General features: G+C 49.1%; 1 protein-coding gene across 4 annotated transcripts in view; it reads left to right on the top strand.

Annotated features, from left to right (window-relative positions):
* SUFU (SUFU negative regulator of hedgehog signaling) overlaps window positions 1–15,942 on the top strand; it is a 132,898-nt gene that overhangs the window by 98,033 nt on the left and 18,923 nt on the right. For all 4 annotated transcript variants that reach the window (XM_005566312.4, XM_005566314.4, XM_045362197.2 and 1 more), the window contains exon 8: window positions 746–857. In XM_005566312.4, the coding sequence (XP_005566369.1) occupies window positions 746–857 (112 nt within the window). The remainder of the gene's footprint in view (window positions 1–745; window positions 858–15,942) is intronic.

Consider the following 15,942-nt stretch of genomic DNA (forward strand, 5'->3'; position numbering starts at 1 on the left):
GATGCTAGTTGACCACCCAGAACCCAGAAAGGTGTGTGAGAGGCACCTGCCCATTCATGGCAGGGCACTTGCAGCCTTCACTCACATCCATTTCAGTGGGCAGAATCCCCAGTAATCAGTCACTGTGCAGAGCCACGTTAAGGGTAAACCTCGGGCCTGTGACACAGGAAGGAAAACGATGGTGGAGAGCGCTTTTCTGAACTCTAGAGGCTGCCCCTGGATTCTACAAGAATGGCACTCTTCCAACCTAGAGCTTCTTTTTTTTTTTTTTTTTGAGACGGAGTCTCGCTCTGTCGCCCAGGCTGGAGTGCAGTGGCGCAATCTCGGCTCACTGCAAGCTCCGCCTCCCGGGTTCACGCCATTCTCCTGCCTCAGCCTCCCGAGTAGCTGGGACTACAGGCGCCCGCCCCTGCGCCCGGCTAATTTTTTCTATTTTTAGTAGAGACGGGGTTTCACCATGGTCTCGATCTCCTGACCTTGTGATCCGCCCGCCTCGGCCTCCCAAAGTGCTGGGATTACAGGCGTGAGCCACCACGCCCGGCCGAACCTAGAGCTTCTTAAGAGCACAGTTGTCCCCTCGCAATCTGTACTCACTCAGCACTCACGTCTGGATGCCTAGAGTGGGCTCAGGACTGGCCAATGTGGTAGTTTTTCTTAGCACCTCTGCTGAGCCAAGTTTTAAGAGCAGGGTGAGAGTTGCTGGGAGCCCACTGGGCCACCGGGCAACTTAGTGGTGTCGTTGCAGACACAGAGCAGATCCGGGAGACCTTGAGGAGAGGACTCGAGATCAACAGCAAACCTGTCCTTCCGCCAATCAACCCTCAGCGGCAGAATGGCCTCGCCCACGACCGGGCCCCGTAAGTTCCCCAGTGTCCATGGACTGGAACAAGAGGATGATTTTGTCCTGAAGGGCCTGTTCCTGTGGATTGCATGAGAGAGAACAATGCACATAGCCCTTGCTGGATGGGCCCAGGATCTCTAGGCTTAAGGGCAGGCATGGTCTGGGGCACACAGATCTATCTGTGGGTCATAGGAGAGGGCCTCAGAGGGGACCCAGCAGACCGTGAATATAAACATCAGTAAATATTTACATGAGCCGTGTGAACAGACAGGAGGCCAGGTTGGGGCGAAATCTGACTTGGGGCCTCCCAGCCTTGTGGGAGCCCATTGTGCTGAGCACGGTTCCCTCCTTATCTCGGTCTCGGCCAGAGTTGCCCTTCCTTCCTTCCTGGAGCCTGGTCTCCGGCTGATAGCTGCAACCCGGGGGGCCTCCCTCTCTGGCCAGCCCCATGCTGGATGCCTGCGGCTGAGGCCCTTCTTCCTGCCTCTCTTCCCTGGGGCCCAGGGAAGGGAAAGGAAGTCTTTTGCAGGCCTCTGCTGCCTGTCCAGGGGCCCCTGTAGCCCTCGGGAGAGACTGTGGCCACCCCAGAGGTCAGATCCGCTTCCTGCCAACCTCTCTTCCTCTGATAGAGGGGATGAGTGATGGGCAGGGCTGGAACTGGGCACCCTCCTCTGCCCTTAGTCCCAGGGCAGCTCTAGGGAATAGCTGCTGGCAGGAGATACTAGGGGGCTGGCAGCCCAAAGCAGGAACCTTGCCTGCCAGGGAGGAAATTGCTGTGCCTTGGGCTGAAAGGGAGGTCAATCATCCTGCAAGACCAGGGTGATCTAGCCTTCTTCTACGAAGTCTTTATTACACATTTGCTGTCTGACAAGCTTGGGCCCAGGGGGCCATCTTGGGTGCACAGGCTCTTCCTTTGGGAGAACATGAGTGAAACAATTACCTTTTAATAGTGTGTGTCTGGCTGTCGATGTGATTTGTTGGAAATGGCTGCTTCTCTGGATTCTAGCTCTAGTTGCTGATCATGGTTCCCAGAAATAGTAACACTTTAGTGCACTACAAAAAAGACAGGTCCACAGGATCTGGGGTAGTTAGGGAGGGCATCTTGGAGGAGGAAGAACATGGCATTGACCTTCAGGACGCCTTAGAATTTTAATAAGCAGAGGAAGGAACTCAAGAGGATATAGCACAGGGGAGGCCTGGCTGGTTAAAGTTCAGGCTGCCTCCTGAGACCTGACTGGACTAGAGTTACTCTGGGAACAGGGCTGTGCTGAGAGTTGAGCTCTTTGGCAAAAGCCTGGAGAAGCCTCTACCGCCACCTCAGAGCAGCTTTTAACTCCGGCCTGTGGGTTTCTCCAGCCAGCTGCCCTGAAGTAGCTGGCTCGAGGCATCCTGATCATCCCCTGGCAGCAGCAGATGGCCACACCAAGGTCATACGACATATGGAAGCTCTCTACCTGTGAGTCTGGACCCTGTCCCAGGTCTACACTCCTTCCCATTCCCTGAGCTTGGCTTCTCGCTTTGGGCCTCCTTGGCACTGTTGGGAGGCCAAAGGTACTGGAAGGCCTATAACATGGAGATAGTCTCAGTCCAGATGGCTCTCTGCCTCTGGAAGCCTGGGGTTTCTAGGCAGAAGGGCACAAGCTCCTGCAGAGATACAACCTTCTTGCCCCTCTTGTGTATCTGGAACAGGCCTGAGATCTCACTCTCTGGCTTGGGAGCACTTCCAGCTACTGCACCCCTGGACATTGCAAGGGGGCACAAGGCTCTGGCCTCCTAGATATACACATAAGCCCAGACTCAGCCCACACCCTAACTGGGCAGTAGGGTATTGGTTCTGGTCCAGGGGGTCTCTGTAGACATAAGGCAGAGAGATTGTGGCTTCTACCCTTTGGCTTGAGTTAGCTGAGATACAGAGAGATGGGTGGGAAAAGATTTGAGGTGCCGGGTTTGTCTCCCCTTCCTGAAGGTTTAGTGCCCAGTCAGGTCTCTGAAGCACCAGGATCTGCAGTCTGACGGGATTAGAATGTTTCCTCTGAGGCTGTCAGTGCTGGTTACCCATTTGTTAGCAATTGGTTGAGAAATGGTTTCTCCTCCTCCTTTGCCAAGAACATTCTCCAACACACCCCTTAAGCCTGTCAGACTCAAGCTTCCTGTTATCTCAGGATCGATCATGATGGACTCAGTTCAGTTCAGTGAGCGTGATGTTAATATCTGTGCTGCCCACTCTGGGACCTGACCCCATTTCAGATACACCACATGGATTGCAACTGAGAAAGCTGACCCAAAATGTGCTGGCACCACTGTTTGCTCCACTCCCTGTGCGGGGGCAGCCAGCGTGGGCCATATTTTGTCTGCTGGTCTGATTTCCCCTTAGTCAGGACTTCTGGGCCAGGAAACTCTTATGCATGGGTCTTCCTGGTTTTGTCTGTGGTCTGAGGAAGATACAGAGCTAGATCAGAGGCTCAGAGCAGCTGATCAAGCCTGGGCATTAGCAGCTGGGTGCCGGCCTACTTGGGGGCATCAAGCACTTGCTCTTTTCACACTTCAGCAGCAGCTAAAACATTATTAGTGCTTATTCTGTGCTAGGTAATGTGCCAGTTACTATCTGCTGCCATTCATTTATCTCATCCTCATAGCCATCCTGTGGTCGATAATCTTACATATCCCCCTTTAATGGATGAGGTACAGAGAGGCTAATAAGTATCTTGTCCAAGGTTAGAAAGAGGTTGCGCTTACTTACAGCCATCTATCAGCCATTAAAATGGATGTAATCTTCCTTACCCTATTCTCAGGGACCCCATGGGGGACACATCAGACTGTGTTTCCGAGAAAATAATGACCCTTACTGGTAGAATTCATCTAACTAGTTGCAGCATGAATCGGGACCTCTCACATGGCACCAAGGACAAAGCCAAAGCCTCATGTTAGAAGCCTATTGGGCTTATTTAACTAAACTGTAGGGGAGTTAAATAACTCCTAGGAGATGCCATGAGCCTCGGTGATTCCAAATCCCAGAAATAACAAGCTATGTCATAATTGGCTCATTTATACCAAAATTATTTTGTGACACAAGGCCTTATTTTCTTCATGTACAGAAACTAAAACAACCCTATCTCTGGCCCCTCTACCACCTCAGGGCAAGGGGATTTCTTTCCATTTCGAGGGTCTATTTCTTCCTTTCCAGAAAGGCAGGCCCCCTGGGTAACCTGCTCCTCTCCTACTCTTCGTTGCCAGCCCTCCTCCCACTGCCTTCCCAGAAGGAGAGTCCTTGGCCCTCTTCAGGGCTTCTTCAGCATTTCACAACCCTTGCATTCCAGCCATGAAATTTGTATCTGGCTTTTCCCAAGATGATCAGTTGAGAAAAGCCTCCTTCAGCTTGCTGGCGCCTCCCTTCCCACTGCCTGCTCGGGTGAGTTTGGGAAGGATGGGAAGCAGCTCCTTTGTGCCGCATGAGGACAGCCTGGCTTAAAGACTGGGCCTGCCAACATCTGTAGGGATTTGAGGAGGGAAAAGTTCCTGGGCATCCTCTCTGAGGTCACCTGGTCAGCGTGAACTACGGAGTCTGGTCTCTCTACAGTGCACAGTGCGGTCAGGTGAATTGTGTGTAGAGGTTTTCTTGTCTTTCTGTCTTTTTTTTTTTTTTTTTTTTTTTTTGACACAGGATCTCCTTCTGTCACACAGGCTGGAATGTGGTGGCAAGATCATAGCTCACTGCAGCCTTGAGCTCCTGGCCTCAAGTGATCCTCTTCCCACCTTGGCCTCCCAAAATGCTAGGACTACAGGCATGAGCCGCCATACCTGGCCTGTATTTCTCTAAACTGTTGCTCAGATGCTGGGAACCTGCATCAGTATTCTAGGACCACCTCCTCCCTCAGCAAGTGACTTACCACCTGAGGCTGGGGACCCTTAGGGAGCACTCTGAGTTGTGCCCTCCCAGAGGGGGACAGGGCACATGCATGTGTGCACCCTTACGTTAGAGGGGAAAAGTTCCTGACTCTGGGAGAAGCACTTTGTAGTTGAGGCACCTCTAAAAAGCGAACTCACCATCACTGCTGAGATTCTCAGTCTTCTAGAATCACACCAGCAACTTTCAAGACCTGTAAAAAAAATTTTTTGGCCTTAATTTCCTGGACAATTAAGATTCTGTATCACGAATTCCTCTGCTGTAACATTCTCATTTGCAACACCTCCCCAACATACACACACACACATATACATAGATTTCTCCGTGCTCTTATGAGTGTCTCTGCACCTGTCTGTTTGGCCTTTGATTGGGGTGACTTTGCTGCCTCTAATTCCCATCTTGAATACCTTGTAACCTGGTCAGGGAGTCATCCTTTCGAGAAAATTGTGTTTTGTTTTGCTCAGCCTATGAGGTCCATGAAGATTAATTAGAAGAAGAAAATATCTCGTTTGCATCCAACCTACCAGTGAATTGGGGTGAAGGAAGGTGAGTTTCCATCTGGGGGAAACAGCTGGGCTGTGGCTGGTGCCGCTCGCACGAAGGGCAGTATTGGGTAACCCTGCTTCAAGGGGTCTCTCCTGGCAGCGCAGTGGCCAGCCTGGAGCCCTCTCTGTCACGTTGGCTTCCCTCACACTCCCACACTGGGGAAGTACAGTTGTTTGCACTGGAAAGAAAGCCCAGAAAGAAACAGCCCTTCTCTTAGGGCCCCAGCCAGACTCTGCAGGGCTGATGAGAGGAACAGCCTAGGCCTCTCTGCTCTCTGCTTCCTGGACAGCAGGCTCCTTTTTGCCTCCCTCACAGTGATCCGTGTTGTCATGCCAAGTACCTTTACAGGACTTTCTCAGAAATACACATTTCAAAGGGCAGAGCAAGGGGCTCCACAGCAAGTCTGGCATGGGTAAATTTCTGTTTTAACTCCGTTCTTTGCTCCACTTCCCCAAAGAGATGAAGCCACGGCCATTGTTAACACCCCAACTTCAGAATTCCTCGCTGGTGCTTGAATTCTCAGTCCAAACGCTGCATCCCCCTCCCTCGAGTTGCACAATCAGGAGTATTTTTATCACCCATCCTTGATCCTCGGTGTCACCCAACACTTCAGCAGTGAGTCACTTCTCCAGGGAGGGGAAAAGGAAGGCTCAAAGGTAAGAGCTAGAGAAAGGAAATGACTCAGTGTCTCAGAAAAAGGAAAGCTGGGGTTCTGGGTAGAGCAAGCTCATTCAGGAGAGTAGGGGTACTAATCTCCCACCCAAGTTAGAGGGCAGGGCTGGGGATGGCGGCCCCTCATGCCCAGAGGAGTTAATAGTTGACTAGGAAATCCCCTAACCTTGATGCAGATTTTACTCACCCTGACTTCTTTAGCCATACTCTGTCACACCATTTCATGATCAGATTTTACCTTTGGGATATTCCCAATGAAAATATTGTGCCTTTTTTTTTTTTTTTTTTTTGAGACGAGGTGAAATCTTACTCTGTTGCTTAGACTGGAGTGCAGTGGCACAGTCTCAGCTTACTGCAACCACTGCCTTCCGTGTTCAAGCGATTCTCCTGCCTCAGCCTCCTGAGTAGCTGGGATTATAAGCACACACCACCATGCCCAGCTAATTTTTGTATTTTTAGTACAGATGGATTTTCACCATGTTGGTCAGGCTGGTCTCGAACTCCTGACCTCGTGATCCGCCCGCCTCGGCCTCCCAAAGTGCTGGAATTACAGGCATGAGCCACTGTGCCCTGCCAAATACTGCATTTTTAAACTGAGTGTGGTGGCTCATACCTGTAATCCCAGCACTCTGGGAGGCTGAGGCAGAAAATCTCTAGAGTCCAGGAGTTCGAGACCAGCCTGGACAACATGGCAAAACCCCATCTCTACAAAAAATACAAAAAATTAGCCAGGTGTGGTGGCACGTGCCTGTAGTCCCAGCTACTCAGGAGGCTGAGGTGGGAGGATCACCTGGACCTGGGAGGTTGAGGCTGCAGTGAACCGTGATCACACCACTGCACTCCATCCTGAGACCCTGTCTCAAAACAAAAAAAGAAAATACTGTATTTTGTCATTTGGTTATTGGTGTTTACTATTCACCTTTTATGGCCTTTTACTCCTGTGTTGTCCTTATGAGAAAATTTGTCAGAATTACCAGGTTATACAGCCTTGTGCTTAACAAGAACTTTAGAGGTGAGCTGGTCCCCTCTCCCTCCATCCCACACCCACACCCTTTTCCAGTTCTGCCTTAAAGGGAGACCTGCAGGTGGTTCTTTCTCTGGAAAGTTCAGAGCTTTCGTCAGCAATCAGAAAGCAAAAGGAAGAATCTCCCAGGCAAGGGGCAGAAGCTAGAGGTTGGGCTGGGCTCAGCAGGCCAAATCCACTTCACTTGTGAATAGTTGCCAAGCTTGATGCCCTGGTTCCTGTTCCTGGGCGTCCCCAAGGAGAAGGCTCCAAGTCGTGTGGCCACTGCAGACGTCATGACTCATAGGACTGGGATTGTGGCTAAAAGGAGTCTCAATGGTTCAGCTCCTCTCCTTTCCACCCCTGCTGCCACTGACTGAATGGGACCAATACCCTTTAGGCGAATGTGGAAAAAGTAAGACTTTTCCATTCAGAGAGACCAGGGTGGAGGGGAAGCATGGTTGAGACTCTGTTGGTCTGTTATGTGTAGGTAGGGTGATCAGGGCATGTACTATCAACTGTACAGTACTAGAAATCAGGAATCTACCTTGACACTGGAAGGAGAGGGTTTATTAGGATCTATAAAAAGTCACCTCATGCAGTGAGAAATACAAATATAGAATGCATTATATAGACAGGTGGTAAAGATGAAATAGGTCAATTTAGATCAATTGCACCTCTAAACCAGCCCATAAACCACCCCTTGGTGTGGTGCTCTCAATATAGAAGGAATCCTGGGCTGGTCCTTGTGGCTGAGTGGGCAGTTTTTATTGTACATCACCTTGTGCCAGGCCTTGCGTTGTGGGATGCCCTTGTTCCTGTCTTGTGACTTAGACCACTGAGACTTAACGAGGTTATAGAACTTATCTAGCATCAGACTGCAGGGATTAAGTGTCAGCCAGGATTTGAACCTTGGGTGGTGTGACTCTAGATCTGAGCCTCTTCACTGAGTATTGCCTGTAAAAGAGGATAAAGGTGGAGGGATACATGCCAGTTCACCAGAAAACGTAACTGGAAACAGGGTCTTTGACACCTGCATGCCAGCGCACAGAGGAAAGGTGGTATTTTAGTTTGCCTGGAAACCCCTGAAGGTGGCAGTTCGGGAGAGACCGTTTAACTGAGAGAGGGATACTAAAAAATAAAGTGAAATCAGCTAGAGGATACACTCCATCCGAATAAGTGAGGAAGACATATGGGGGTAGGAAATGGATCCAACATGAGAAAGAGGCAAGGAGAATCCAGGGTGAAAGGGAGAATGATCCCAGATGACAACAGTATAGCAGGAATGGAAGGCAGCCAACTCAGGTGGGAGCAGGTTGGAAGGATCCTCTGGAGAAATGTCTCCAAGAAAATAAAATTGATAAATACTTGGTGTATTTGAATGGCTTGGGAGGAAGATGTGTGGACCATTGGTAAGAGTAATTTTTTTTTTTTTTTTTTTTTTTTTTTTTTTTTGAGATGTGGTCTGACTCTGTCACCTTGGTTGGCATGCAGTAGTGTGATCTCAACCTCTGCCTCCTGAGCTCAAGCAATCTTCCCTCCTCAGCCTCCTGAGTAGCTGGGACCACAAGCACACGCCACCATGCCCGGTTAATTTTTTGTACTTTTGGTAGAGATGGGGTTTTACTGCGTTGCCCAGGCTGGCCTTGAACTCCTGAGCTCAGGTGATTTTCCCACCCGGCCTCCCAAAGTGCTAGGATTATGGGCGTGAGCCGCCACGCCCAGCCAGTAATAGTAATTCTGATTTAATTGGTGATAAGCACATAGAAAACTAAGAGAGGTATTAAATCCAAGGAAAATAGAAAATTATGACAAAAGGAAAAGTATATTAATATAATACATGGCTCAGCTATAAACAGCATTGACATAGTCAAATAATTTAAACACTTAATACCAGTCCACACAAACTGACGGTGCAGTTATCCTGGAAAAGTGGGAAGGTGTATGGAAGAGAGCCAAAAGCTCATCTTCCATGGTGGGGAGTCAGTAGGTAAAGCCTGAAAAGGAAATACCAGGCCGGGCGCAGTGACTCATGCCTGTAATCCCAGCACTTTGAGAGGCTGAGGCTTGCAGATCACTTGAGGTCAGGAGTTTGAGACCAGCCTGGCCAACATGGTGAAACCCCGTCTCTACTAAAATACAAAAATTAGCTGGGCACGGTCACGCGCCTGTAATCCCAGCTACTCAGGAGGCTGAGGCAGGAGAATCGCTTAAATCCAGGAGGTGGAGGTTGCATGAGCCAAGATCTCGCCACTGTACTCCAGCCTAGGTGACAGAGCAAGACTCCGTCTCAAACAAAAAAAAAAAAAAAAGAAAAGAAAGAAAAAGAAAAGGAAACACCAGGAATTAAAAATAAAGTATATTTAAAATATCAAGGATGGGAGGCTGAGGTCAGGAGTTCAAGACCAGCCTGGCCAACATGGTAAAACCCCATCTCTACAAAAATACAAAAAATTAGCCAGGCATGATGGTGGGTGCCTATACCCAGCTATTTGGGAGGCTGAGGCGGGAGAATCGCTTGAACCCAGGAGGTGGAGGGTGCAGTGAGCCAAGATGGCGCCATTGCACTCCAGCCTGGGCAATAGAGCGAGACTCCGTCTAAAAAAAAAAAAATTAAGGAAATATGAAAGAATCATCTACAGAGGTGACAGTTGTCTCTGAGGAGGGGAGCATGGGAAGACAGTGACTATTGTAACGACCCTCATGAAACCCTTTGACCCTTTAAACGCTAAAAAAGAAAAAAGAAAAAGGTATTGTATGAGCTGTTATAGTTTACTCTGCCCAGTGAAAAGAAAGGATGATGTATGCCAGGTAAAAAGCACACAGTTAGTGCCAAGGCAAGCCCAGGGGAACTTCAGCTTCCCTAGCCTCAGGCTGAGAGTTGAGGGTGAGCTGTGGAGAATCATCTGACAGCCCCCTGGAAAGCGTCTGTCTCAGGGGCACAGAAGATAATCGGGGGGAACTCGGCTGTGGACCCAATTCTGACCAGCGGGGAGTGTGAGCCCTGTGAGAAAGCAGCTTGGGCAGGCAGAGGTCAGGAGGGAAAACCCTGGGCCAGTAGTCCCCAGAGGAGGTCCCCGCAACATTTTAGGGGATTTTCTTGGGTGTTCAGTGAAAAGAGGGTTCTCTGGCTACAGTTGGAAAATGCTGGTTTACACAAAATGAAACCAGTACATTTTCCCTCTATCGTCCTCCTCAGAGTCCAAAATGCCAACATTTTGTGAATCTCTGATCTGAGATGGGGCATATTCCATCTACCCTTTGCCGTACCTGTTTTTCTAGAGGCTTCTCTTAAAATTCCATCAAATACCCTTTGGGAAGTCCTGCCCTGTCTTCCAGGAAGGCAGTTCTTTTAAGAATTCAAGGAAAAGATAGATGTGTCTTCATAGTCCTGAAAGCCTGGAAGAAAAGACCACTCAAAAGAGATGGGAGTTTCTTAAGGAGAAATATTATAATTACTCTTTTGCTGGTATCAAGGAGAACTGGGGTTTTGTCTCAGCTCTTTACTCATTGTTTGATCTTGGGCTAGTTATTTAAGTCTCTGAGTTTCAGTGTCTTTATCTGTAAAATGGGGAAAATAATGCCTCTTTATAGAGTTGTGATGGAAATGAAAGGAAGCAAACTATACAAAGGATTTAGCATGGGACCCAGTACCATAGTCTGTGCTCAATAAAAGATGTCTCTTATTATTGTGAATAGTCCCCTGAAAACCAAAAAGAGGTCTAATACCTCCAGGGACCAGCATAAGTCTGTAGAGAATACTTCACACAACTCAATTTGGAAGAATTGGAACAAATGCTAGAAGGAGAGAGATGTTATGTCAGCATAGACTTTAAAGAACAGGGTCAAGAAAAGCTGAAACTCAAGAACTGAGTCTTGCAAAAAAAGTGCAATGAGCAGCAAAAAGGACTTTATTTTTGTACTTCTCTTTGGAGTAAGAAGAAGAAAACCTAGACCTAATTGTTTGGACAGAGTATCGTTTATCAGTGGCAGAGAGAAAGCAAAATTTACTCAAGTTCTGTTATGGTTCCATATTGAAACAAATGGTTTTATCAGACCAGGAAGGGTCCCACAGGCATTGACAAGAGAGTTGAATCTATTATTTCAGCTCTCCTGGCTCACATGTATTGTGCCTCCAGAACACCAGGAGAATTGGCAGGCAAGAGTCGTGAAGCTGGTGTCAGCAATCTTTGAGGGAATGGGAGAGAGGTGTTGGCAGACTGGAAGTACTCAGAAGTTGCAAGATGCAAAAAGCATCTTGCACTCTCTAGACTAGTGAGCGTGGTGTCACTCTCAGCGAAAATTCTGAACTAGATTATTCAGCAAGTAGGCTGTGAACACTCCAAGGGAAAGAGCGAGTCCTGAGAGTCAGAAAGAGCCAGGCTTGCCAGACCATCCTCATTGCCTTTTTATTTATTTATTTTTAATTTTTTCCAAAGACCCCTAAGTAGACTCAACATTGTCATTGCCTAAAAAGAAATGCTTACCTGGCTGGACGCAGTGGTTCACACCTGTAATCCCAGCACTTTGGGAGGCCGAGGCGGGCGGATCACTTGAGGTCAGGAGTTCGAGACCAGCCTGGCCAATATGGTAAAATCCTGTCTCTACTAAAAATACAAAAATTAGCAGGGTGTGGTGGTGGGTGCCTGTAACCCTAGCTGCTTGGGAGGCTGAGGCAGGAGAATTGCTTGAACCTGGGAGGCAGAGGTTGCAGTGAGCCGAGATCGCACCATTGCACTCCAGCCTGGGCATCACAGCGAGACTCTGTCTCAAAAAAAAAAAAAAAAAAAAAAAGAAAGAAAGAAAGAAAAAAAAGAAATGCTTACCTGCCCAAGCAGATAAAGGAAGTACTGCAGACCATATATAGGCGGGGTTTAGCAAGATGTTTTGAGAACATTCTGACAGCATTATAGGCAAGACAGAAATGTCCGGAGAACATCCAGGAGGGTGAGGGCTATGGTGATGGGAAGGTTGGGTTGATTTATAACTGGTTGGATGGGCATACCCAAAGAGTAATGATGTCAGTCCATCAGCCTGTCTGCCTAGCCCTTTCCTGTTTACTTTTTAATCAAAGCCTGGGATGAGAACATTGATGACGAATTTATCAGTTTTGTCAGTGATCTGAAGTCAGGAAGGAATGCCAATATGAAGAATGCCAGAGTCAGGTTTCAGAAATACCCGAACTGCCGGAACACTAGCCAGATAGTGCAGAGTTCTTCTGCTCCTAGCTCCATGTAATCAGCCGGACATCCTAGTTGGGGGACATACTAGACAGGGGACGTACTAGATGGGGGAGAACGGGTCCCAGGGCAGCCCATGGGATAAAGCCCGAGGAAGATTTCATTGACAGGAGTGCAGTGTGAGCTGGTAGTATGAGGAGGTTACAAATAATAGATAATTCGATGACAGTTTTAATAGAAATAAAATGTCCCAAACAAGAGAGATCATAGTCCCTCTGTGATCTGCACTGGTGAGGTCACATACTATGTTTACTGCCACACACGACACTTCACTTCTGGATGGGACACTCAAACTGACAGGTTAGAATGAGCCCAGGGGAGGTGACTTGAATGGATGGAGAATTTCAGAATCTTATCAAGAATCTAGTTAAAAGTTAGAGCCACAGATAGTAGAAAAAGAAACTTGGTGGGAAGTGAGAGCAGCCTCAGGGGTTGGAAAGGCTGTTATGGGAAGATGGATTCAGCTCACTCTGGGCAACTTGAAGAACAGTGGTTTGAGAATTGCAGGAAGGCAGTTTGTGCTCTGTAGAAGGAAGAGAGCCCTGGCATCACCTCCCTCCGTAGAGCAAAGGCCTCAGTGTTTTTTTGGACTATAGTTGGGCCTTTCCAGAGCACCAGTGGTTGACCAAAGCCTGCAGGGTCCTCTCACGGAGTCAGGAGCACTTTCAAGCCCCATCTCAGAAGTACTCTCTCCCAAGCTCTGGGCAAGAACCTTTGTTTAGCAGGGAACTGGCCTGGCCAGAGGCAGTTGGATTCTGGGCCCAGGATAAAGGCAAACAAGTTTTCGTTAAGCCATTGACATTTTTACAGGAGGAGCAGATAGACTTTTAGAGGCAGCCAGCTAACGTCAACACATTAATACACTTGTCAGATGTATTATGAGCACCTACTACATCCCAGGCACTATTAGATGCCTCATCTGAGTCATCCCATTTAGTCATAATGACCTATTGTTATTTATTCTTGTTAAGAGGATACCAAAGCTCAGAGAGAAGTTAAACCCAATGTCACATAAAACTGGAACCCAGAACTTAAGCTGTTAGCCACTCTGCCTCCTGGAGCACAGCCTTGGCCCTCTGCCTCTGGCAGTCACCAGCGGGTATGAGCTGTGCCTCCCTGTGAGCCCCTCTCCCTTCCAGCCCCCAAAGCCATGCCTTCCCCTCCACTGGGAACTCAGGGAGAAAACAGCCCAGCTGAAAAACTAGGCCATGCTGCCGAGCACACTACTCATTTTTTTATGACTAAGATGAAGCTGACAACCATGCAAAACATTGCAAACCTGTGTCGGCTGCAGATTTAATACCTAACCCAGCCCACACAAATAATTCATGCTTCTGCATCAATGTCCAGAAGAAACAAATCAGCAAAAAGCTGGGTTCTTGTGTGTGTGTGTGTGTATGTGTGTGCACGTGCACGTGTGTGTGTCTGTGTATGTGTTGTGTGTAGCAGCCGCGTTTCCATCAAAGCAGCATGCCGGAAATACCCAAGCTCCAGGACTGCAGATCTAGCATTTTGCAATTTCTTTTTCTCTTAAAAGATTAAAGTATGGTTTCAAATGATGGAAGGTTGGTGGGAGGTGTAAATGTGGGCACTTGTCACATTAATTCTTCAGATGATTAAGTTCTTTTCCATTTCTTTAAAGCTGTTTGCAGTTGGGTTTGATGTCCTGGTTCTGGGTGAGTGTGTTGTGGCAGTTACCAAGGTGACTTTAGCTGACTTTCAACAATTTATTTTTCCCTCCAGCTTGAGACGTCTGTAGCCCTGTATGCTGTTGATTGTTTTCTGCAAGCCCCCACCCCACCTCCCATTGCTATTCATCAGCATTTTTGCCTGCACCATAGAGGCTGGGATCCTCTAGCAGGCCCCGCCTGGACAAGCTAGGCCTCAGCCCCTTTCAGGAGGACGGTAGTGTGTTTGGAGACAGGAACCGGTGGTAAGAGATGGCACAGGGGAGCGATTGTGAGAGTCACCCCCTGGTTCTTTTGCTTAAACTCACTCTGAGCCCTTTGGCTTGTCACCTCACCTCTGTGAGCCTCAGTTACCTCCACTGTGAAAGAAGGCTTGACAGCGCAGCCTACCTTGTGCTCGCTGGGAGGAATCAGCGAGTGAACCTATGGCCTTAGCAGAGGGTTGGCACAGAGTAAGGGCACAGGAAACATGGCTCAGGAAACACTGCTTCCTGAGTTCTGCTCTTGTTTGGGCCCTGAGGGCACCCTGTGTCTCCACTGAGTCCTCACCTGTTGCTGCTGCCTCCCTCTGAAGGAAGGGAGGTGCAGTGCCCTGGTGGAAGGGAAAGAGAGTTGGTCGGAAGTCTGAGGCTTCGATCAGAAGTCTGACGCACGGTGAGCGGGGACGCGTCACCCGCTCTCTTTTGTAAAGGAAAGAGGTAGATTAAACAACCTCAGAGTTTCCTTCCAGTCCTGAATACTGTGACCCTCTTGGCCATAGCATTTGTCTCCTTCACAGATCTTGTGCAAGGGTGAAGCCAGGGGAAAAGGCAGTTTTAGAGCTGGCTTTAGGAAGGCAGAGGAAGGGACCACTTTGTGAAGGAACAGTCAGATCCGGGGGTGAGTCCTCACAAAGACAAGGCCAGCAGGCAGGCACGGCCCGTGACCTCAGGGGCATGTCTAACCCACTGCCGCCGCAGGGCCGTCCTCTGTCTTTTGCCTGTGGACCCTATACCTTCCCCTGGGGAGGTGCCCCGCCTGTCAGGGTGCCACCCTGGCTGCAGGCCCCAGCACCTAGCCCCGCAGCGTGTAAGGAGGTTGGGCCTGCCTCTCAGTGGCTGTCCAGCTGTCATCCTGGGTGGCTTCTGCCTGCCACTTGAATGATAAATAACTGGAGCTTCTCACCCAGTTTTTGATGGACACTTGGGGAATTGTTCTGAGATTCACAGCCCAAACCAGGATCCGGCCTTTTGAATAGAATCAGTGGGTAACTCTTATTTCTGGCTGAGGCAGATTTGAGAGGTTGTCAGTGGGGGCAGCTGAATTTGAAAGAGCAAATCTTAGAATGCAAAGGGACCCTGTGACCCAGCCGTGGGCCTCACTGTTGGTGGGAAGCAAGCAGGAGGGAGTGTGAGGCAGCAGTGACAGCTCACCATGCCAAGGCCACAGTCAGGAGGAATCTGGTACAGGCTCCTGGGGCCTTAAAGCCCAGCAGGGCGGGAGCCCGGTTCTGCTTTCCAGCCAGTCCCACTGGTCCGACTCCTAAGAGCCCAGCTTGTACTCAGCAGCACAGATTGTATCACCCTCTGGTTAGATGAAGGGTGTGAATGTCCCTGCAGCTCCTGGCTGTTGGCGGAATGTACATCCTCAGAGCCTTCAGGGTCAGCTGGACAGAAACTCTTGGAGCTGCGCATCTCATGGTGCTCAGAGTTAGGGCTCAGAGGCTCCAGGGCAGGAGAGGAAGGGCTCCCAGAAGCTCCTGCTGATCACAGGAAAAGACAAGGCACTGTGCCATATACTTTAATACAGAATGTTGGGGTCGGGCACAGTGGCTCACGCCTGTAATCCCAGCACTTTGGGAGGCCGAGGCGGGCGGATCACCTGAGGTCAGGAGTTCAAAACCAGCCTTGCCAGCGTGGTGAAACCCTGTCTCTACTAAAAATACAAAAAAATTAGCCGGACATGATGGCAGGTCCCTATAATCCCAGCTACTTGGAAGACTGTGGCAGGAGAATCGCTTGAACCTGGGAGGCAGAGGTTACTGTGAGCCAAGATCGTGCCACTGCACT

The sequence above is a fragment of the Macaca fascicularis genome, chromosome 9 (assembly GCF_037993035.2).
Source record: "Macaca fascicularis isolate 582-1 chromosome 9, T2T-MFA8v1.1".
In the NCBI taxonomy this organism is placed as follows: Eukaryota; Metazoa; Chordata; class Mammalia; order Primates; family Cercopithecidae; genus Macaca; species Macaca fascicularis.